At 51.4% G+C, this 23,052-nt stretch overlaps 1 protein-coding gene and 1 pseudogene across 1 annotated transcript; one reads left to right on the top strand and one right to left on the bottom strand.

The window, feature by feature from the left end:
• LOC130260850 (gastrula zinc finger protein XlCGF49.1-like) overlaps window positions 1-23,052 on the bottom strand; it is a 160,390-nt pseudogene that overhangs the window by 96,857 nt on the left and 40,481 nt on the right.
• LOC130260841 (hydroperoxide isomerase ALOXE3-like) lies at window positions 1,293-6,050 on the top strand. The gene is made up of 13 exons (XM_056506600.1): window positions 1,293-1,430; window positions 1,816-2,014; window positions 2,087-2,168; window positions 2,262-2,384; window positions 2,483-2,586; window positions 2,697-3,019; window positions 3,095-3,298; window positions 3,431-3,517; window positions 4,095-4,264; window positions 4,342-4,463; window positions 4,556-4,656; window positions 5,084-5,254; window positions 5,474-6,050. Exons 1-13 carry the CDS (start codon window positions 1,293-1,295, stop codon window positions 5,651-5,653), a joined length of 2,004 nt encoding a protein of 667 aa, XP_056362575.1. The 3' UTR covers window positions 5,654-6,050.

Raw genomic sequence — 23,052 nt, 5'->3', positions numbered from 1 at the left:
CCTATGGCCACTCCAGGGCCATAGCTTGGGTCATGTCCTCACAGCCATCCCCGGGGCCATTTCTTGGGTCCTGTCCCCACAGCCACCCCCAGGGCCATGGCTTGAGTAATATCCCCACAGCCACCCCCAGGGCCATCGCTTGGGTCCTGTCCCCACAGCCACCCCCAGGGCAATCATTTGGGTTATGTCCACACAGCCACCCCCAGGGCCATCGCTTGGGTTATGTCCCAACGGCCACTCCAGGGCCATCGCTTGGATAATGTCCTCACAGCCACCCTCGGGGCCATCGCTTGGGTAATGTCCCCACGGCCGCCGCAGGGCCATGGCTTGAGTAATGTCCCCACAGCCACCCCCAGGGCCATTGCTTGAGTAATGTCCCCACAGCCACCCCCAGGGCCATTGCTTGGGTAATGTCCCCACAGCCACCCCCAGGGCCATTGCTTGGGTAATGTCCTCACAGCCACCCTCAGTGTTATCACTTGGATAGTGTCCTCACAGCCACCCTCGGGGCCATCGCTTGGGTCTTGTCCCCACGGCCACCCCCAGCCCATCGCCTGGGTCCCGTCCCCATGGCTACCCCTGGGGCCATTGCTTGGGTAATGTCCTCACAGTCACCCCTGGGGCCATCACTTGGGTAATGTCCTCACAGCCGCCTTCAGTGTTATCACTTGGGTCACATCCCCATGGCCACCCTTGGGGCCATCGCTTGAGTCTTGTCCCCACGGCCACTCCAGGGCCGTCACTTGGCTAATTCCCCACAGCCACCCCCACAGCCATCGCTTGGGTCATGTCCCCATGGCCATTTCAGGGCCATCACTTGGATAATATCCTCACAGCCACCCCTGGGGTCATCACTTGGGTAATGCCCCCACAGCTATCCCAGGGTCAGCACTTGGGTCCTGCCCCCACGGCCACCCCTGGGGCCATTGCTTGGGTCATGTCCCCACAACTGCCGCAGGACCATTGCTTGGGTAATGTCCTCATGGCCACCCCCAGGGCCATCGCTTGGGTAATGTCCCCACAGCCACCCCTGGGGCCATTGCTTGGGTAATGTCCCCACAGCCACACCCAGGGCCATCGCTTGGGTCATTTCCCCAGTTGAGATCAGATGTACTGAATGCTAGCCAGTAGTGGTGATCTGATAACACCTCCCTGAGGAGGAAGGACCTGTCACCCACTCACACAACGGCCATGAGGATTGCGACACCCAAATCACCCAAAACAGCAGGTTTGCACTCCACAGCCCCTCACTCTTCTCTGAAGGCATCTCCAGGACATCACTGCAGGTTGTCATGGCCGTCTACAAGGTGACAGTGGCAACAGGTGACATGGTGGAAGCTGGGACCAACAACTCCATCTCCATCACGTTGGTGGGCAGCTACGGCGAGAGCCGCAGGACCACGGTCTCCTTCTTGTTCCTGCCAGGGAAGGTGGGGATGGGGATAGGGACACAAGGGGTGCTAGAACTGTCCTTGGGACATGAGGGGCGGCACAGGGTGCCCCAGGGATGTGAGGGACTCTATGGAGTGTCCTGGGGATACAAGGAGATGGTGGGAAAGTATTTGAGGGAGATTAATGAAAGGCGTTCGAGGGTCTGGAAGAAAAAAAATTTGAGAGAATGGTGGGTAGTGGTCCTGGGGGATTTGGAGGAATGGTTTTCTGGAAGGATGGAGGAAAATGACTTTGAGGGGATGGTGGAGGATAAGGATCCTGGAGGCGATGGAATCAAATGTGGATACTTTGAGCCCCTTCTCATCCCTGGTGCCACAACAGGGTATCTGCCCATCCCCCCAGAAGCCATTTCTTCCTCTTCAGGAGAGGAGCCTGTCTGTGCACTGTGGACAGGACTTGGGCCCCATTGTCCTCATCCGCTTGCATAAGTGGCGGCTCTTCCTGGAGGACGCCTGGTTCTGCAAGGATGTCCGTGTGACAGCCCCCAATGGGACCCTGTATCGCTTCCCCTGCTACCAGTGGCTGGAAGGTGTCACTACGGTGGAGGTGCGGGAAGGCTCAGGTAGGACACACCCTGCCCCCATCCTCCTCTGATGGCCAGAGGTCCAACTTCTGACACCCTCTTTCTTTTTAGGGAAGAAGCTGGTGGACGACAAGTTGCAGATCCTCAAGGAACATCGTAGTCAGGAGCTGGCAGCACGGCAGGAGGCTTACCGGTGACAGCAGGGACATGGGGACAAGGCCTGCTTTGGCCAGGTGGGCTGGTCAGCAGTGATGCTGATGTCTGCTCCTATTTCCCCCCCACTCAGGTGGAAGAACTTCGCGCAGGGCTGGCCCCGTTGCCTGAATGTGGACTCCATCTTTGAGCTGGACTCCAACATCCAGTTCTCCTGCATCAGGGCCAACAACTTCACCGGTTTCCTCATCTTCCAGTAAGCAGTGCCCTGGGGCCATGGAAGACCTGGGTGATGGCAGGGAAAGGGGCCAGAGAAGGCAAATGGTGTGCTGAGGTCCCCCTTCTGCCCTGTAGAGGGGCCTCCCACTTTCTGTCAGGGTTCCTACTGAGATGCACCTCCTGGAACAGCCTGGATGAGATGCGCACTGTCTTCTCCCGGACACAGGGCAGAGACATTGGTGGGTGCCTTATGTGTTGTCCCCTGCCCTTCCACCTGCATCACTCAGGGCTTCACAAGATGTGCCTGGAGGGTGGGTAAGCGGGTGCTGATGTCTGACCATCCCCTTAGTCCCTGAGTACGTGGCCAAGCACTGGCAAGAAGATGACTTCTTTGGTTACCAGTTCCTCAATGGCAACAACCCCATCATCATCCATCGCTGCACCACGCTGCCGCTCAATTTCCCGGTGACACCAGAGATGGTTGCTGGCTCACTGGGAGGTGGCACTGACCTGGGCAAGGAGCTGCAAGAAGGTCGGATTTTCATTGTGGACTACAAGGTGCTGGAGGATATCCCAACCGACACCATTTATGGGCGCCAGCAGCACATAGCGGCCCCGCTCTGCCTGCTTCATCAGGGCATCGATGGGCTCCTGCGCCCCATCGCCATCCAGGTAGGGATGTACCACTCTAAACCGTGCTATCAGGAGGGTGGCAATGGTCCTAGACCATGAGGTGGTGCCCCACAGCTCAGCCAAACACCAGGACCCTGCAGCCCCATCTTCCTGCCGAGTGATGATGAGTGGGACTGGCTGTTGGCCAAGACCTGGGTGCGCAATGCCGACTTCTACAGCCACCAGCTCCTCACCCACCTGCTGAGGACCCACCTGTTTGGGGAGGTCTTTGCCATCTCCACCCTGCGCCACCTGCCCACCTGTCACCCCCTCTTCAAGGTACGGTCCCCCTTCAGGGCCACCCGCTGCTCCCTGCCCCCGGACCTGAGGGAAGTTATGGCCCACATGACAGCCCCCCCAGCTCCGTGAAGGGGTCCCTGGTCACCTGTCAGGTGTTTGTTCCTCCCTCAGCTCCTCATGCCCCACTTCCACTTCACACTGCACATCAACACCTTGGCCCGCACCGTGCTCATCAACCGGGGTGGCCTCATCGACAAGGTGAGCCCTGGGGCCTGAGGGCACTGGGCTCTGCTGGGGCACTGGGTCCTGTAGGGAGCACTGAGGGGCACTGAATGCTCTGGGGTATTGAGAGGCATGGGGCTGTTCTGGGGACATTGGGGGTCTGCTGAAATCCACTCGGACGCTGGAGGGCACTGGAGTTTGGCAGTGCTGGGATCTACTGGGGACACTGAAGGTACTGGATTCTGCTGGGGTCACTGAGGTCTCCTGGGAGCCTTGGGGTCTACTGGAAACACTGGGGGGTACTGTGGTGCTACTGGAACCAAAGTAGAATACTGGTGTTTACTGGGAACACTGGTCTACTGCAATTGCTGGGGAGCACTGTAGTGTACTGGAGGAACTAGGGGGCATTGGGAAGCATTAGAGACCTGAGAGGCACTAGAGAACATGGGGTGGAGGACACTGGAGAGCACTGGGGTAGTATATGGGAGTACAGGGGGCACTGGGTGTGTACATGGAGGACTCCCAGGAGCAGTGCAGGATACTGGGGAGCACCGGGGGACACTGAAGTCTGGCACATCTGGCCCTCTCCATCTGTGGGTGGCCCTCCTCCCAGGGATCAGGGGTGACCTATGAGGGGCTGCTGCTGGTGGTGCAGCGAGGCCTGGAGCAGGTAACCTACACATCCCTGTGCCTCCCCGATGATATCCGCCACCGTGGCATGTCCCATGTCCCCAACTACTACTACCGAGATGATGGGATGAGCCTCTGGGAAGCCATTGAGAGGTGAGATTGGTTTTGGGGGGTGGAAGGTGGTCTTGGCGTGCCCCAGGACCTCACAATCACCTCATCCTTACCGGCAGCTTTGTCAGAGGCATTGTGACATTCTACTATGGTGGGGATGCAGCGGTGAGCGGGGACACCGAGCTGCAGGCCTGGGTGATGGACATCTTCACCAACGGCTTCCTGGGCAGGACCTCCTCAGGTAGCACACCTGTGGCTGCCACAGGATGTCCCCAGGGGAGGCAGGGGACAGGCAGGTCCCTGAGGTTCTTTGCTGTCCCCACTCCCACCCAGGTGTTCCCTCCTCGCTGCAGACAGTGGCGGAGCTCATCAAGTTCCTCACCATGGTGATGTTCACCTGCTCGGCGCAACACGCAGCTGTCAACAATGGGCAGGTGGGACATGGGCCAGGGATCCAAAGGCTATCCCCAGCTGTCTTCTAGCCTTGCTGGGGATATGTCCCACTCCCATTCCTCTGTGCGTGGGAAGGATGTCCCCATCCTGAACCAATGTCTATGTAACACCTCTCTACATGCTAGAAGGATGAGTACCCATCCATCCTATCTCCATGTTGGAAGGATCTCCTCACCCCACATCCCCATCCAATGGGTCCCTATGCCAGAAGGATGTCCCCATCCATCCCCTCTTCATACTGTAGATGTCCCCATCCACCTCCCTTGCCATGCTGAGATGTTCCCACCTGCCCCCTCTCTGTGCCAAAGAATGTCCCCACCTGTCTCCTTGCTGTTTCAGGGGGATGCCCCTACCTGTCCCATTGCTGTTTTGGGGGGATGTTCTCTACAGTGACCTATTGCCCTGCAGTATGATCTGGGAGCCTTTGTCCCCAACGCCCCGTCCTCCATGCGCCACCCACCACCCTGCGAGAAGGGCCGAGCCTTCCTCCAGCACTTCCTCGACACCATCCCTGAGGTGGCCACCACTGCCAACATCCTGGTGGCCCTCATTCTCCTCAGCTCTCAGCTCAAGGACAGGGTGAGTCTGGCCCCACAGTCCCTGTGTACTCCCCAAACAGCTCTGTGGGCCTGGGGAACTACAAGAGGTGCCCACAAGGGTGGATGTCACCACCTTTGGTATCATCAAGCTTGAGGGACGGCCACCATTGCTCCACACCTACCAAGGTGCCAGAGAACCCTTGAATGGCGCCGAGGGGTTGAAGCTGAAGGGTCCATGTCCCTGTCCTCCCCCCAACAGAGGCTCCTGGGACAGTACCCCGAGGAGTGGTTCACAGAGGCAGAACCCCGCCGGCTCATCCGTGCCTTCCAAGGGCAGCTGGAGGAGATCCGGGACCGGATTGAGGAGAGAAACCACCTGGCTGAGCTGAGATACAACTACTTGAACCCTCTGGAGACGGAGAACAGCATCTCCATCTGAGCACAGGAGCTGTACCCGCTCAGCACACTCAGCACCCCCAGCACTCCCAGCACCCTGCACCTGGGCACACCCAGCACCCTGCACACTCAGAACCCCACATCTGGCCACCCCCGGCACCCAGCAATCCCAGTATCTGGACATCCAGTGCACCCAGCACCTCCAGAACACACAGCATCTGGCACCTGAGCACTCCCAACAGACAGAACCACCAGCATCTGAAAATCTAGTACACCCAGCACTCCCAGCACCCCTTACATGGCTATCCTCAACATCCCGCACTTGAACAACCCCAGCAACCCCACGACCCCACACCTGGAGATCCTCAGCATCCACTCCCCAGTGGCCTCAGCACTCCCCACTCCATTTTCCTCTCCCCAATAAATGCCAGTTGTCAATCAAACTCTTGCTGCTGGTACGCGTACCCTAAAACCACATGGACCCACACAGCCCCCACTCAAAGTGGGAAGCTGGACTGAGGCAACTGGGAGACATGACAGAGTTCCCAGTGCTCCCAGTGCTTCCTCTCAGTGTTCACAGTGTTCATCACTGGTGCCCAGTGAACTGATGCCCCCTTGCAGTGATCCCCTTGTTGTGGGCAGAGTGAGAGCTTCAGACTAAAGTTTATTAGAGAAGCTCCTTTTGAGATATAAGGTAAAGAAACTACCCTCAACACCCCCAAAACCTACCCAGGACGCCCTGGCTTTCTAAACTTCTCAGAAGGGAATGTGAGAGCAGCTGGATCTAATCCAAGTCCAGCTTCCTTGGCCTCCTCACAGGCAAGGTGCTCCAGCCCCACCTTGGAGGGCCTTCACTAAACTTGCTCAGGCTTTCAGACATCTTTTCTGTCTGGACACCAAAACTAAGGCACAGTAATCTGAATAATCCACATCTTTAGTCACCTGGTCACACAGCTCAGGGTGGTCCTGGCCTTCCTTGCTGCCAGGGCTGCCTCCTGCCCTGCTCCCCATCCACCAAGACCTTTCCCACAGGGATACTCCCAGCCAGGCAGCTCCAGCTGGTGTCACTGCAGGGGCCAACACCAGCATTTGTCCTTCTGGGATTTCATGAGTGTTTGAAGTGAATATATGCAGGCAACCAAGATGGCCAAAATCCACAGCTGAAGTGTAAAGAGTAGATTTATTCTATCACCACGCTAACAAAATGGGGACACATACAATCCTAAGCTTACTCCTTCTTAATGGGGCAAAAAGTGCTCATGCCAAGCCTGTTTCCCTGCCATAACATACCACAGGGCCTATCTTAGGCACATCCCTTCACAAGGCTGTACTTTTGCAATCTCTGAGCTTCTTATCTCTCTTCCCTTTCTCCAGGGGCCTAGGCCTGTGAGAATGTTTTTTAGGATTATTTTACAACATCCTGTTATCTTCTACAGAAATTCTACTTCTCAAAGCAGACAGAAAACAACCCAAAGCAACCACAATATGTGAAATTTCCCCCACTGAATATCAGTGTCTTTCAGCAGCAAGGCCATCTTTGAGTGAAAATACTACTTTTTCTTATTTTTTCTTTCTTGCCAAATCTTACGCTTTTAACCCCTTCCTCCCCTCAGTGAGGTTCCTGCCAGTGCATGCATTACTCTCCCTTGAAACTCTTCACTGAATGCAGAGATCTGAGAGTCCTTTCCAGTAAAGACACAGGCAAGGAAACCATTACATCCCTCAACATCAGTATCAGTGTCTGCTGGTATTAAATTCCCCTCCCTGTTCTGAAGCAGCCCTGCACAGCACAAACAATTCACAGAAATTCCTTGTCTGTTGCTGGCCTTGTTGTCACCTCCTGTCAGCGTCTTCACGGTGCCTGTTTGAAACTTGCCCTATGACATCACAGCCCTGCTCCCTTCACATGTCCCCACAGCCCCTGTGCAGGCCCAGCCTGGGACAGGAGCATTGCGGGTGGGAACAGTCCCTGTGCCATGGTGCCCACAGCAGCCCTGGGGCTCTGTGCCCCATGGCCTCCCTGCTGGGCAGCCTCTGCCAGCTCCTGCACAGCCCGTGGCACCTGTGGGCCTACACTGACAGCCCTGCCCCGGGCTCTGCCGGGCTCTGGGCCAGCAGAGAGGCCGGGCAGGGCTGGCCATGGCCAGGAACAGGCCCTGAGCCCCGCAGGAGGATGGAGCTGGGCCACAGCCAAACTCAGCCCAGGGCAAACCTGGGCTCAGCAGCCAGGGCTGGCAAGGGCTGGGGACAGAGGCTGGTGGTGACAAATGTCCTGGGCCCCTCCCTGCTCTGTGCATGCCACCAAGGGCACAGAGCAGCCTCCTCTCTGGGCCTCTTGCCTGTTTCCAATGCCTTCCAAAGGCGCTGGCCCTGCCCCACAAGGCCTGGCCTGAGTCCTGCCCCTGCACGCTCAGCCAGGCTGAGATGGACACTACTGCTTTCTCTGGCAGGCTCTCTCAGGCCAGCCCGGCTCCCTGCAAGCTGTGCCAGCTGCCCTGAGCTCTGTGCAGCACCAAGGGCCTCTCCCCAGCACAGCCCAGCCGGCTCTGGCCCCACAGCTCTGCTCAGGGCAGGGGGCTCTGGGCAGTGGCCCCACGGCCTCAGCCCCTGGCAAGGGCACAGAAGCAGCTGCAACTCAGACAGGACTCAGCCCCAGCCATGGGCAAGGTGCTTGGCCAAAGGAAAAGGAGGCTCCCTGTGTGCCCTGCTCCCCTCTCCCTGAGCTCCTGAGAGCTCTGCAGCTCCTCCTGCCATCCTATCTCCCCATGCCAGCATAAAAGTCCCAGCCCTTGTGGTCCTAGACTGTCCTGCTCCAGGAACAGGGCCTGATCCAATGCTAGTGCAGCCAGAAAGTTGTTCTCATTTCCCATTCTTTCCTGCTTTGCTGAGGATGGATCTCAAGATTAAAAAAAAAAAAAAAAAAAAAAAAAAAAAAGCAGCAAAAAAAAGCAAGAAAAAAAAAGCAAAAAAAAAGTGCAGGTTAATTTATTTCATTTAAATACAATGTGAGTGTCTCTATTTACATACAGTCTCCAGGTCACATAAGCTTGGTGGATGCTGAAGGAGGAGAGGATGAGTAATGATATTTCTTCTTAAAGACAACAACATCACAAGTGGAGAAGACAAGACGTGTCAATAAGGAAAGACAGACTTGATCTGTCATGACACGCACTGGGAGTCACTGACAGACGACAACAGACAGGCTGTGGCTGCTCAAATGCATCCAGTCCTAAATTTCTTCAGAGCATCCTTGAGCTCCTGGTTCCTCAGGCTGTAGATGAGGGTATTCAGTGCTGGAAGCGCCACTAAGTACAGAACTGACACCACCAGCTGTAACAATGGGGAGGGGGTGAAACAGCGCTTCAGATAAACAAACATGGAAGTGCTGATAAACAGGGAGACCAGATGGGTGAGGGAAGCACATGGCTTTGTGCTGTCCCTGCTCAGAGGGCATCCTCAGCATGGCACTGAAGATATGCACAGAGTAGAAAATAGACACTAAACACGAAAATACCAACTTTGACCAGTTATTTTCAGAGATGTTCCAGTCTCCAGATTCTCAGACTTGAACCTTTGTTGTTGCGGAGACTCAGAACCCTGCAAGATCAAGGGTCCATTGAAGATGAAGGCTGGAAGAGAGTCACTGCATGTACCAGAAGGGAGGTTCCTCCCCCTTCTGAAAACCTGACAAGTAGGACAGGAACCTTCTATGACAAGTAAGAGGCCCTGGAATTAGGCAGCCAGACAACTGATGAGGTGGGTGAAGGTTCTTCCGGGATAGAGGAGCCTCCTAAAGAAATATCACCTGTACCCGGCATCATGATCTCCTCTGTTAAGAGGAAAAGAAGGGCAGTTCAATAGGAGACTCCCTTCTGAGGAGAACAGAGGGCTCGATTTGCAGACAGGACCCAACTCACAGAGAATTCTGCAGTCTCCCAGGGGCTTGGGTAAGTGACATTACTGGAAAACTCTCCAGTCTAGTAAGGCCCTCTGATGACTATCTGCTATTGGTTTTTCAGGCTGGCAGTGACAAAATAATAAAGAGAAGTCCAAGGGCAATTGAAAGAGATTTCAAAGCCTTGAGACAATTGGTTGAAGGCTCAGGAGCACAGGTAGTGATTTCCTCAATCCTTCTGGTAACAAGGAATAATATTGACAGAAATAGCAAGATCCATTACATCAATGCGTGGGTCCAAGGCTGATGCAATTGGAAAAAAATGATCTATTCAACACCTGGTTTACTGACACCTGATGGGATTTCCCTTTCTCAGAAGGAAAAAAGAGCTCTAGCACCGGAGCCAGCTGGCCTTATTGACATAGCTCTGAATGAACTCAGAAGAGGGAAAGGGTCAAAACCAGGCTCATCCCTGATGAGCGTCAGGATGGAGTGCCAAAACTTGGGTAAAGGAGCACTAATAGGATCCCTCAATCCTGCTACAATGTACCACCTGAAATGTTTCTACACTAATGCATGCAGCCTGAGTAACAAGATGAGCTGGAAGCTTTGGCCCATTGTTAGGAAAGATGAAACAGGAAAACCTTACAAATATGAATGCTCAGATTCTGAAACTATGAGCGAGATTGAAATGAAAGCCACGTTTGAGATGCCAAGCCTTAGTTACTGAATAACTATAAGACAATAAGATCGCCCGCTGAAGCTAATCCCCTCTTGATAGAACAATGCCCTCTGCCAGAGAGAATGTCCGAAGGTCAAAGAAGATTTTGCTAGGGTCCAAAGAGTAGTTTTTAGAGTTTAAAGTGTAACACACTATGGTAATAGAAGGAATCCTATAGGCTATATGTAAATGCTATAGAATTTGTATCTTGTATTACATTGGTAATAGTGGAAATTAGAATATTCATCATAGAAGAAGTTTTATTGTATTGTAAACATGAAATTGCTCTCTTCTTCTCTCTCTTACTCTCCCTCCTGCTCTTCCTCCCTCCCTCTTCTATTACCCCACCACCCTTTTATCCCATTGCTCTTTCTCTTCCCACTTTTATCTCTTTGTCCTACTCTGGGCTGCGCCTGGCAGCTCTTAGCAGGGCTCTTTACAATAAACTGCAACTGTAACTTTTAGCTTATACAGAGCGCATGAGTCTTGTCCCTTATGACTGTCAATCCCAACACAAAGACTCCTGCAGCCCATTGCCAGAGATTTGACATCACTGGTATAAGTGAAACCTGGGGATGTGACAATTCTGTAATGGGAGTGCCCTGTCAGATGGCTAAAAGCTCTTTCAGAAGGGTAAGCAGGGCAGGAAAAGTCTGGGGTGGCACTGGATGTAATGGAAGGGCTGGAATATCTGGAGCTTGCAGCTGGTAACAGCACAGTTGAGAGTGTCTGAGTGAGAATTAAGGGGCAAACAAATAATGCAGATGTCACTGCGGGAGTCTACCACAACCACCCAGTGTTGGGAAGGATAAGGATTTGGCAGGAAGGTCTCACAGATATTTATGTATAACAGAAAGATCTTTGAATGTAGAATCTGAAGAAGGAATAGAAATAATATGAAGTTTTGATATAGAAGAAAAGAATTGCCGAGTCAGTTTTCCTGGATAACTAGAAAGCAAAGGGTAAGTGAGTTGGAAGGGGATTTTACGGCTCAGAGAGAAGGACAAATCCACCTCAAACAAAATATGTTTTTACCAAGCAAAAGATCGTCACAAGCAAAAAAAAGGTCATGTTGCAAATAGAATGAAAGGTCTCAAAATTTTCCACTGCAAGAAAGCTGTAAAATAACTTCTAGCTTAAACTGTAATGCACTAACTTTTTGTGATTGGAAAAGAGTAACATGAATATGGTAATGTTTATAGTTGTGATGGCTATAGGTAATAGCAAAAGTATTGATTGGTTGTCCTGTATTAGAATGTTCATATATTAGAAAGTATTCATATATTAGAAAGTATATAATGCATTGTAACCAGAACTAGAATTGGCTTCAGACGAGACTACAGATGATGCTGACCACGACCCATGAATTGTTTTATCATCTGGACACAATAAACAGCATTTTAAAGACCCAGTCTGGAGTCTCCTGTCCCTCATTTCAGCTCTTACAACCCAGCCAGGCCCAGGATAGTGAAGAGTTATTCTTTGAGGAGCTAAGGGACACTTCTAAGGAAAGATGCTCTCGTGTATCTGCTGCTTATCAACAGAGAGGATCTTGTGAGCAAAATGGAGATTGGTGGCCATCTTAGCGACAGAGACCACAGAGCAATCAAGTATAAAACCTCTCTTGACAGGAGGAAAAGTGCAAAACTTCAACTCTGGCCGTGAGAGAAGACCTCAGGCTGTTCAGGGAACAAATGAGTACCCTGGGAAAATGTTTCTGCAGGTGCTGAGGTCCATCACTGCATCACCTTCTAAGGGCACAGGAGCAGCAATTCCTAAATGTTGGAAGTCAAGCAGGCAAGGCAGAAGGCCAGCATGGCTGAACAGGGATTTCCACTTGGATATAAGAAAAAAATGAAAGTGGGTGCCCAGTGGAAGAAAGGTCAGGTAACGGAAGAATACAGAGACGCTGCTCAACAGTGTAGGGAGAAAATTTGTGTGCCAAAGCTCAACTGGAATTGAAGCACAGCTTCATAAGGGGAAAGTCCTGCTTGTTGAATCTGATTTCCTTCCAAGACAGGGTAACCCACGTGGTTGACCCAGGAAAGACAGGAGATGGAATAGTTTTTTGACTTCAGCAAAGGTTTCGATACTGTCTCTCCCAGAACACTTCTGGACAAATTGTGCAGCCCACAGCTGAATAACTGTGTTATGGCTTGGGCACAGAGGGTGACAGTGACAGGTGAAATCAGTCTGGCACCAGTCCCTAGTGGGGTTCCACAGGAATCCATCATCAGCCCAGTTCTCTTCAACATCTTCCTAAATGACTAGGAGGCAGGACTCCAATGAGTACTAAGAAAGTTTGTCAACGACACTAAATTGGGAGGGGCTGACTCCTGCAAGGGCAGAGAGGCCTTGCAAAAAGCTTTGGCAAATCAGAGATGTGGCTAATCACCAACCGCGTGAAGTTTAACAAGGGCAAGTTTCTGCAGCTGAGACAGGGTGCCCCTGGTTGCATGTGTAGACTGGGGAATGAGATGCTGGACAGCAGCTGAGGGAAAGGCCCTGGAGGTCCTGGTCAATGTCCAATTGGATCTAAATCAGCAGTACCCTAGCAGCTAGGAGGGTCATCCATGTCCTGGGGTCATCAGGTCCAGCATTGCAAGGCAGGGAATTGTCCTCTGCTTTGCACTGGGGCAGCCTCACCTCGAGTCCCGGGGGCAGTTTTGGGCACCAAAACATTAAAAAAAAGACATGTAGCCATCGGAGAGCATCCAAAAGAGGCCACAAGGGTGGGAAGGGTCTGGAAGGGAAGTTTTATGAGGAGTGGCTGAGGTAATTTTGTCTGTTTGGCTGGAGAAGGGGAGACTGAGAGGAGACCTCACTGAGCTCTTCAACATCCTCCAAAGCAGCACAGAGCAGGTATTGACCTCTTCACTCTTGTGACCAATGGCAGGACTTGAGGAAACACCTAGATCTGAGTCAGGTAGGTTTGGGTGAGATATCAGGAAAAGGTTTTTACCTCAGAGCTTGGTCAGGCACTGGAACAGGCTCCCCATGGAAGTGGTCTCAGCTCCAAACCAGTCTGAGCTGAAGGAGCATTTGGACAATACTCTCAGCCCATGGTAGGATTGTTGGAGAGTCCTATGCAAGGCCCAGAATCGGACTTGATGATCTTCATGGGTCCCTTCCAACTCAGCCTGCTGTGTGATTCTATGAACTCCCTGCTCTGCCCCAATACTTGTGCTCAGCCCCCTAACTCACCTACCAGAGAAGGGACAGCAGTGCCCACAGGAACAAAACCCATCAAAAGTTTGGTTTACACAAGAGGCTGCACCAGGTGAACAGGAAAAGAGAGACGATCAGGCCCCTCACTCTTTTTTCTCTCTGTTTCCCCTGCCTCTCTTTATTCTCCCTTTCTCCCCTCTCTTTCTGTTATTTCTCTGCACAGCTCCGGTCCATCCACACAGCAGCACCAACACAGGATTGAAGCACTGGAAGTATTCTTTGTTTCCTTCCCTGGCTGTGCCTGGGTAAAGCACGCCTCTCCTGTTCTATCCCACTCTACACGAACTGTGTGGTGGCGCTGTGCCTTGTAAGCCAACGCCTAGGAGGAGTTTGTGATGGGATCCAAGAACTCACCAAAGTGTTGGGTACGACAAAACATGAGTTCCTCAGATGTGTCCGGGTCTTTGTTCAGTTTGATGGGAATTTAAAACGAACATCACTCCCCTACCGGTGGGTCATGACAGGGCTCCTGGGGCTCCCCCCTTTCCATGTCCCGCCCCTCTCCAGGCTGCTAGAGACCCCCTCTATAGACCCATTTCAGAATCCCAGAGCTCCCTCCTCTCTGGGCTGCTGGTGGTCCCAGGAGTTCCCTCTCTCTGACCTGTCAGTGGTTCTGAGGGTCTCCCTATGAGAGACTGGAATGTTCCTGGTTAATGACTCAAACAATTGGCCGTTTGTAAAAGCATGGGGGGACTTTGCTGATTCTGTGCAAGTGAACAACCAGGGTGCAGAGGGAGTGAGTCCCAGAGGATGACCACAAAAATTCAACCTTTGTTTAGCAAGAAGCTGGGTTTTGAGCCAAATAAATGAAGAAGCCTATAAGCAGCTGATCCAGTGAGGTGGGACAATTTTATCCTTTGCACAACTGGCTCAGTTGTAAAAACTCCACTCTCTCTCCATGAGGGACATACTGGGACGTTCAGACTGAGGGCTAAAGGCTTTCATCCCTTCTGATGGGGCATAAGTAGCTCAACTGTAAGGACTGAGAGACTAAGACAGCTGTCATGTCTTAACAAATGTCATAAACCATCAAAGATCCTTGAAGTGCCCCTGACTGATTTCTGGGGCTTCCACCAGGGAACTGCACATGATCCACAGTGTTGCAACAGATCCACAGTGTTGTCACACTGCAAATTCCCCCTTCAAGGGGAAGTACATGGACCTTCCTACATAAACCCAAGTGTATACTAACCCATTGAAGTTTGGGTTTCATGGACTTCACCCACTCCCAAGAAATCAAGACTGTGACCATCACTGTGACCAATTGACATCAAAATTGCAACAATCAAGTCCCATGTCTGGATCCACAGATGGTTCTACCTTTCTACTTTTATCCTTTCTTTCTTCATATGTTTTCTTACATGTTACTTTTATGCTTTTATATTGCTGTATTTCTATAGATAATAGTAACCAAAACAATTAGCAAACAAAAAGGAGGTTGTCTAACTTCTTTTCACTGCACCCAAATTGGGGAGCTCTAAAAAAAACCCTGCATAAAGATAAGCAGGTGTGTAGGTGGGTAGGTGGGTAGGTGGGCAGATAGATAGATAGACAGACAGACACCAGTATAATCTTCAGAGGCTGATCATAACCACTCCTGTCCAGGGTCCCCACTCTCTAGGCTCCTGGGGGTCTTCTGTCTTCAGGGTTCCCTTTCTAGCATCCTGGGCATCTAAGGGCTCCCCACTCACCGCCCGCAGGCGCCACATCCTCCCAAAAAACACCTCCTGGGGGCCCCGCAGTATCCCCCCAGGGGGCATTTGCGGTTCAGCTTTGGAATCCTGCAAGAATGAGACATTCCCCCACCCCCCCCAAAAAAGCAAAACAGAAACCCGCCCCAAGATATTTGGAATGAACTTGAAATATCTCCTCCCCACCCCCAAAACTATGTTCCAGGGACTGTGAAAAGAGGAATAAAGCTACAGATATTTTTTTTTTTTTTTTTTTTTTTAGTAGGGAATAAAAGAAGAGACAAAAGTCCAGTGCTGGGGTGCTCCTGGTAAACAGCCAAAGAAGAGACGAGTAGACCGCATAGTGTTACCTTTAAACTGCTACATTAACTGAGGTACACACATATTCATACAGTCCCTACATTATTCAAACATTCTTGTGAAGTCTTGGATGTTATGGGAATCCTTCTGATTGGTTTCTTTATACTCTGGCTTATTTGCATGACATTTCGTGTGTCAAGTTAACATATTTTATTCCTCCTTGTGTCTCCATCGTGCTATTTTAAGTCCTCTGATAAGGTTTAGTTTGTCCTCTTTAAATTTACCATGGTATTTTCTAATTGTCCTCCAGTTCTCTGGTTTGAGTCACAGTTATCACTTGAACAATTGAGTCAGGGGAGAAGGGGGGGTAACATGATTGCCTTACACCCTTTGTTTTGGTTACATAGAGATATTTTAACACCCAGGGTTTAGTTAAAGCTTAGGATATTGTATATTCACCACACTACTATTTCTATAAACTATGCAGTACATACTTAAATGGTAGATTGCATTATACTAACAGCTAAATATAAACAGCTAAATAAAAGTATATATGAAACTATACCTAAATACTTATGATCATTGCAGAAACTAATATATAAATGTGAAATATATCATTGCAGTCCTTTTTTTAATGGGGACACCCCCCTCCCCCAAGTTATTTGGGGTGAGCTCCCCCTTCCCGGTCACCTGCGGGGTGTAGGGGTGGAGTTGATGCTCTCAGGGGGGTGGGGCGGCGGTGGGGCTGCAGATGCACTGAGCGGTGGCCCCATGAGCTTACTCTTTTTCCTGCTCCTCCTTCTACTCCCACTTCTCCTCCTCCTTGTCCTCCATAATCCCACCTCCTTCTCCTTTTATCTCCATCCCTGCTCCCACTCCTTCTTCCTCCTCCATTCCTTCTTCTCCTCCCGCCACAGCCAGCACCCACCCTTTCCCCCAAAACCCCTTCAATCCCACAGGGGAAGCAGGGATGGAGCTGTGGCAGGTCGGCATGGGCAGCGCTGGGCTCTTGGCTGTTCCCACCTGCTGTGCGGGAACACAAGAAGGGAAGAAGTAGAGGAAAGGAGAAAATTGGTGAATGGAGATAAAATTTGGGAGTTTGTGGCCTCCCTAGATGGGGACTTCCAAGCTTTTGGGCTCATCTCAGGAGTCTGGAGATCTTGGAGGGGGGAATGCAGAATCGGACAGGGATCCCAAGGGATTTTGGAGGCAGGATGGGGGACTTTGTGAGCCCCTTCCTGGGGCTCAGGAGAGTCTAGCTGGAAACCTGTAGGTGCTCCTGGGACCCTGGGTTTAAGACTTGTCACTACCTTCTACTTCAGGTGGTGGTCCTGGCAGGACCTAGACTCCTTCTGTCTCTTCCTCATGCCAGAGAACTTGTAGGGATCTCCTCCAGGTGGGTCCTAGGGGTGTTCCAGGAGCTTTGGGCTCACAGTGAAGCCCTTCTCATAGTTTTGGCATCCAGAGGGTCTCCCCAGTATGGATCAACAGGTGCTTGATGAGGCTGGAGCTGCTTCCAAAGCTTTTCCTGCAGTCCCGGAGCATGTAGGATCTGGTGGTGGGTTGACCCTGGCTTTATGTTGGGTGCCACCAAAATCACTCTGTCCTTGCTCTCCACTTCTGGATGCAGGAGAGAAAATATAAGGAAAGGCCCAGGTGTTGAGACAAGGACCAGGAGAGATCCCTCACCTACCACAGTCATAGTCAAAACAGACTCAGCCTGGAACCAGGAAATGAATTTATTACCAACCAAATCAGAGCACGATAATGAGAAATAAAATAAATCCTAAAATCAACTTCTCCCTATCCCACCCTCCTTCCTGGGCTCTCCCTCCTCCCTCCAGCAGTGCAGGGGGGTGGGAATGGGGGTCATAGTCAGTTCCTCACACCTTATTCCTGCTGTGCTCAGGGAAAGGAGTCAGAGTCCTTCCACTGCCCCAGCGTGGGTCCCCCATAGGGCCTTAAGTCCTGCCAGCAAAGCTGCTCCAGCGTGGCCTCATGTCTCTGCAGGTTTGCAGGTCCTTGCAGGGTGTCTGCTCCAGCACAGTCTTCTCAAGTCACCACATCCTTTTTCAGCATCCACCTGCTCCAGTCTGGACTTCCCACAGGTTCAGAGTCCTCTTTTGGGCATCCAATCTCAAGGGAATCTCTGTTCCGGCACCTGGAGCACCTCCTACCACTCCTTCTCCACTGACCTTGGTGTCTGCAGAGCTGTTCCTCTCACATACTCTCATCCTGCTCTTCTCTGACCCAATTCCATCTGTACAAGAAGGTTTGGTTTTTTTCCTTCTTAAATATATTATCACTACCATCTCTGATGGGCTCAGCCTTGGCCAGCAACAGGTCCAACCTAGAGCTGGCTGGCATTGGCTCTACTGAATGTGGGAGAAGATTCTGGCAGCTTCTCACATTAGCCACTCCTGTAGCCCCCTGTCTCCGCTACCAAAAGCTGGCCATGAGAACCCAATACAGTACCCTTGTTTCCATGTGGCCCTGCAGTGTCAAAATGTCCCCTGGGCACCATGAGACCCTGCAGGGTTGTGAACACACCTGGTGCAGGTGGCTCAGGGGCAGCTGTAGGGGAGCTGCAAGTTGAACTCTGGGAGGAGTCTAGAGAGACAATAGGCCCTGAACTGTGAACCCTCTGCACAATAAAGGGCCCAGGGGCCTGTGGTACAGCCCAGGGAGGGACATTGAGAGACACTGCAGGAGCATAGGACTCTGGAGCAAAAGCTGAGACTTGAGACTGGGGCATGCTTAGACTGTGAGTGGATAAAGCCAAGGGGTTTGTTTGTTGGGAGTCCCTCCTGGGAGGCACCAGCTGGGGCTGTTGCTGTGTTACTGTGCTCTGCTTTATGGAATGAGACATCTGAGACTGCCATGGGAAACCTGGGGTGGAACCAGTGAGGAAACCTGGTCTGCCTGGGAGAGTGGGGGTTATGTGGTGGGTCCTGGCAGAGCCTGGCAGGGCATTTCAACCATCGTTGTGAAGAGGCTCTAGTCCCAACAGTGAAAGTCTCTGGAAGTGGGAGTATGATGGCCAGAGAGTCTCAGAATTAGGAAGACCTATTTCCCAGACTTTGACGTTTCCTTAATACATGGATGATGCAGAGGAAGCTGTAAAGTCATCCAGTGTTAAGCCTACACTGCTTGACACCAACACTTTCTCATGTATGTTTTGTAAAGACAAAAGGGTTTGTCTTCTAAATTAGTAACACTTTAAATTACCTGTTTATTCATTGAGAGCAAAATCACATAGAAGCAACTTTTGGTTGGTGTGGTACTACAGAAACCTGAGTCCCATCCTTACATTTGAGCTGGCTGGTGAATGGCCTGTCTGGAAAATGGCCAATCCCTTTTCATACAAGTTTTAAAAAATAAAAAGAAAAGCCCTCTAAACACTGAACTAGAGGCGAGCTCACTCCACTTGTGAGTGAGCTTTCTGCCATGAAGATATAATAATGTCTCTTCCTGGCAGTTGTTTTAACAGGGTTCTCTCTTATAAGACAGCCACTTCTAGAGAAACTTAATCTTTGGTGTGTGTTGTAGATGTGCCTTCATTAGATGTCACTCTGTACAAATCTTGTCCCTTGCTTTTTCCGATTGGAAATGATGGAGCTGTTTACTGGGAAGAGGTTTTTTTGATGCTGATCATGGCACAGCAGGAGGTTTAAGCTCCCTTGGGCTACTCAAATTCTTCTCAGATGATCATTAAAATACTGGTTATCACCTGAGCATTGCTGGAGCACTTTAATTCTGAGTAATCACCCTTTTCTTCTCCACCCCGACATGCTGGCTGCATTATCAGTTTATCTGATCCTTTGTACACAATAATAAACACCTTATAAATTTTCCAGTCTGGATTAAATTCCTATTTAACAGTTCTATGGCCCAATTAGTCCATAGAATTGAGGGAAACAAAGAAATATGGGATCACCATATCTACTGGTTAGTCATTCATGTTTCAGCCATCCAGTCACCATGCTATTTTCAAATCTTTTCTGATGACAAGCTTCCAGCTAAATCATGGTGTTCACTGTTGGGACATAAGTGAATGAGATGCAGATCATGAAGGGAAATTCCTTCTCATCTCCAGCTAGAAGAGTTTGATCTCAGGAAGGAGAAATGATACATTTATGCAAATGCTCTAAAGCATTTTCACAGCTTAGAATCCTGCAAACCATGGGCCTTTGCAAGGGTGTCACTTGCTAAAATATGTAGACTGGATTCTCCACATGCCTCAAAGCTGATGGCTGACACTGCTCTCCACTCCCCATTTCTTTCTTATTCAGGAAGAACAATCTCTGAAATTCATCCCAAGCAGACATTTGCCATTTATTGCTTAACACTTGTAGTATTTCTCAGTAAAAATCACCTTGGACAGTGTTGTGATTTAACCCCATTCAGCTCCCAAACCCCTCACAGTTGCTTGCTCACTCTCCCACCAGCAGGACTGGGGAGAGAACTGGAAGGGTAAAAGCTGGAAAGCTCGACAGTTGAGATTAAGACAGTTTAATGCAGAAAGCAAAAACTGCCACATAAGCAAAGAAAACAAGGAGTTCATTCCCTACTTCCCATGGCCAGGCAGGTGCTCAGCACCTCCAGGACAGCAGGGCCCCATCTCAGGGAATGGTGACTTGGGAAGACAAACGGCACCACCGCAAATGTCCACCTCTTCCTCCCTCTTCCCCCCACTTTCTATCCTGAGCATGACACCACAAGGTCTGGAATATCCCTGGGATTAGTCAGGGTCACCTGTCCCAGCTGTGTCCCCTCCCAGCCTCCCTGGCACGCCCAGCCTGTCCCCATTGTGGCCTCACAGGGGCAGGAAAGGCCTCAGCTGTGGCTGAACTCAGCAAAAACAAACCCATGTCTGTGTTCTCAGCCCTGTGTTCAGCACAGCCCCAAACACAGCTCCACCATCACCCATGCAAAGGAAATTGATGCCACCCCAGCCAGAACTAGTATAGGTGCTCTGACGTCTCCACACCACCTTGCCTTCTGCAGGCTGAACAGCCCCAGCTCTCTCAGCCTGTCTCCATAGAGAAGGTGCTCCAGTCCTCTTATCAACTTCATGACTTCTCTGCACTTTCTCTGACAGTTCTAAGTCCTTCTCATGTTGGGGACACCAGACCTGTGCTCAGGACTCCAGGTAAGGTCTCACAAGGGCAGAGTAGAGGGGCAGAGTCATCTCTCTTGATCTGCTGGCCACAGTCTTTTGGATGCAGACCAAGACTCCATTGGTTTCTGGGCTGGGAGTGCTCACTGCCAGCACCTGGTGAGTTTTGCATCTGCCATCACCTCAGAGTCTTTCTCCACAGGGCCACTCGTGATCATTTCTCCACCCAGCCTGTTGGTGTTTTTGGGATTGCCATGACTCTGGTGCAGGGCCTTGCACTCCGCTTTGTTGAACTTCATGAGGTTTTCATCGTCCCCACCTCTCAAGCCTGTCAAGGTCCCTCTGGATGGGCCATCCCTTCCCTCCCATGTGTGATGCACCACACAGCTTGGTGTCATCAGCAAACATGCTGCAGGTGCCTCAATCCCTCTGTCCATGTCACTGACATACATGCTGAACAGTACTGGCCCCAGCATGGACTCCATTGTCACTGGTCTCCATGTGGACCATGAGCCATTGACCACAACCCTTAGCATGCAACCTTCCAGACAGTTCTCTATCGATCAAGTGCTCCATTCATCAAATCCATGTCTCTCCACTTTGGAGACAATAATGTTGTGAGGGACAGTGTCAAACACTTTGCATAAGTTTAGACAGACAACACCAGTTGCTCTGCCCCATCCACCAGTGCTGTAGGCCTGCCACAGAAGGTTACCAAATTTGTCAGGCATGATTTCCCCTTTGTAAAGCCATGTTGGCTGTCACCAATCACCTATTTGTTTTCCATTATCTGGGAGCTGGGGCTGTATGTGGTACTGGGAGCACAGCCAGGTGTGGGTGAGAAGCTCTTAGGTGAGCTCAGATGCACAATGTGGGGAATGGGAGGGGGCTGGGACCTCAGACAGAGTTCAGGGGGCAGCTGGGGATTGGAGGTACTATGGAAAAGGCGTAGGAGAAGGGTGGGAAAGAGGGAATGAGATGGTGTGAAGGGGGTTCCCATTACATCCTCCCTTACCTCTACCAACAGTTTCCTGGGGTGCTTGGGGTGCAGCTGCTGTCAGATGGCAACAGGGGTGGGCGGATTACTACCTGGGCTCATCATTCTTCCTCTACGTGCACAAGGTGAGCAGGAGATGGGGGAGGGGGGAGATGAGGGGCATTCCTAGAGTGTCTCCTGTGCATGGGGACTGCCTCAGCTCTGACACTGACCAGGGAGCTGGGCTCCAAATTTTGATGGTGGGTTATTGAGATTGCTCTTACCTCCTCCAGAGCCCACCTCCCAAAATTGAGTAAGCCCACTGATTGCTCTCACACAAAATGCTGACAGAAAGCTGTCGCTGGCCTTTCCCTCCCCTGGGCAGCCGTCACCTGCTCAGCAACAGTGGGCCCAGGTGTTGTACTTCCCAAGGAAGGGCACTGACATCCACTTCAGGAGCCCACCAGCAGAATTTGGTGCCACTACGTTCCCATCTGCAAAAAGCAGAGCCTGCAGTAATCACAGATACCCCTCTCTACTTCTCTGTCTCTCTTGCCATCCTGGTGCATCTCCCCATCCCTCTCTTGTTCTCAGGATCCCATTTTCAGGCTCTTTCTCTACCTCCGTCTCTCCTGCTTTTCTCTTCTCTCTTTTCTTTCTGTCCTGCTGGACAAGCAGGGCAGGCCAGGTGGGACCTGTGACATGAGGGGTGGCCTGATCAACAGCTCCCAAAAAGAAAGCAAGGGGCTCCCAGTTTCTTTCATTAGTGCCTGTGTTGGGTTTGTGTGGCCAGGTTTTGGTGGTGGGGGACTACAGGGGTGGATTCTGCGTGAAGTTGCCAGAAGCTTCCCTGTGTCCAGCAAAGCCAACACTAGCTGGCTCCAGGATGGACACACCACTGCCAAGGGTGGGTCAAACAGAGATGGCAGTGACACCTCAGGGATAAGGGATTCAAGAAGGGAAAAGTTCTTGGGCAGATGGAATTGGGTCCAGAGAAGAGCAGAGTGAGAACAAGCGAGAGGAACAGCTCTGAAGATACCCAGTGCAGTGCAGAAGGAGGGGCAGAAGCTGCTCCAGATGCTGAGCTGCAATTTCCGTACAGCCCCTGGAGGAGCCCACACTGGAGCAGTGGGATGCCCAAAAAAGATGCGTGCCCGTGGGAAGCCCATGCTGGGATCCTGTGGATCCCTGGGCAGAGCTCACACTGGAGCAGCTTTGCTGGAAAGACTTGAGGCCCTATGGCGGACCCACGCTGGGGCAGGGGAAGGACTCAGACTCCTCTCCCTGAGCAGCAGCAGGAACAAAGTGCGATGAACTGACTGTGACCCCCATTTCCATCTCCCGGTGTCACCAGAAGGAGGAGGGAGAGCCCACGAAGGAGGGAGGGCGTCAGGGAAGGTGTTTGTAGAATCTACTTTACTTTTCATTACCCCGCTATTATTTCGATAGGTAATTAATTCAATTTGCATCCCAAACAGTATGTTTCGTCCGTGAGTGCCGTCCCTGGCCCGG

The sequence above is a fragment of the Oenanthe melanoleuca genome, chromosome 19, assembly GCF_029582105.1.
Source record: "Oenanthe melanoleuca isolate GR-GAL-2019-014 chromosome 19, OMel1.0, whole genome shotgun sequence".
NCBI lineage: Eukaryota > Metazoa > Chordata > Aves > Passeriformes > Muscicapidae > Oenanthe > Oenanthe melanoleuca.
This window is presented reverse-complemented; position numbering and strand designations above follow the sequence as displayed.

Bases quoted from the DNA above. Each gene is read 5' to 3' on its own strand.
- LOC130260841 (XM_056506600.1), top strand. From the start codon at position 1,293: ATGGCCGTCTACAAGGTGACAGTGGCAACAGGTGACATGGTGGAAGCT. The intron at 1,431-1,815 runs GTGGGGATGGGG...CTTCCTCTTCAG, and splicing joins TCTTGTTCCTGCCAGGGAAG to GAGAGGAGCCTGTCTGTGCA. The intron at 2,587-2,696 runs GTGGGTGCCTTA...CCATCCCCTTAG, and splicing joins GACACAGGGCAGAGACATTG to TCCCTGAGTACGTGGCCAAG.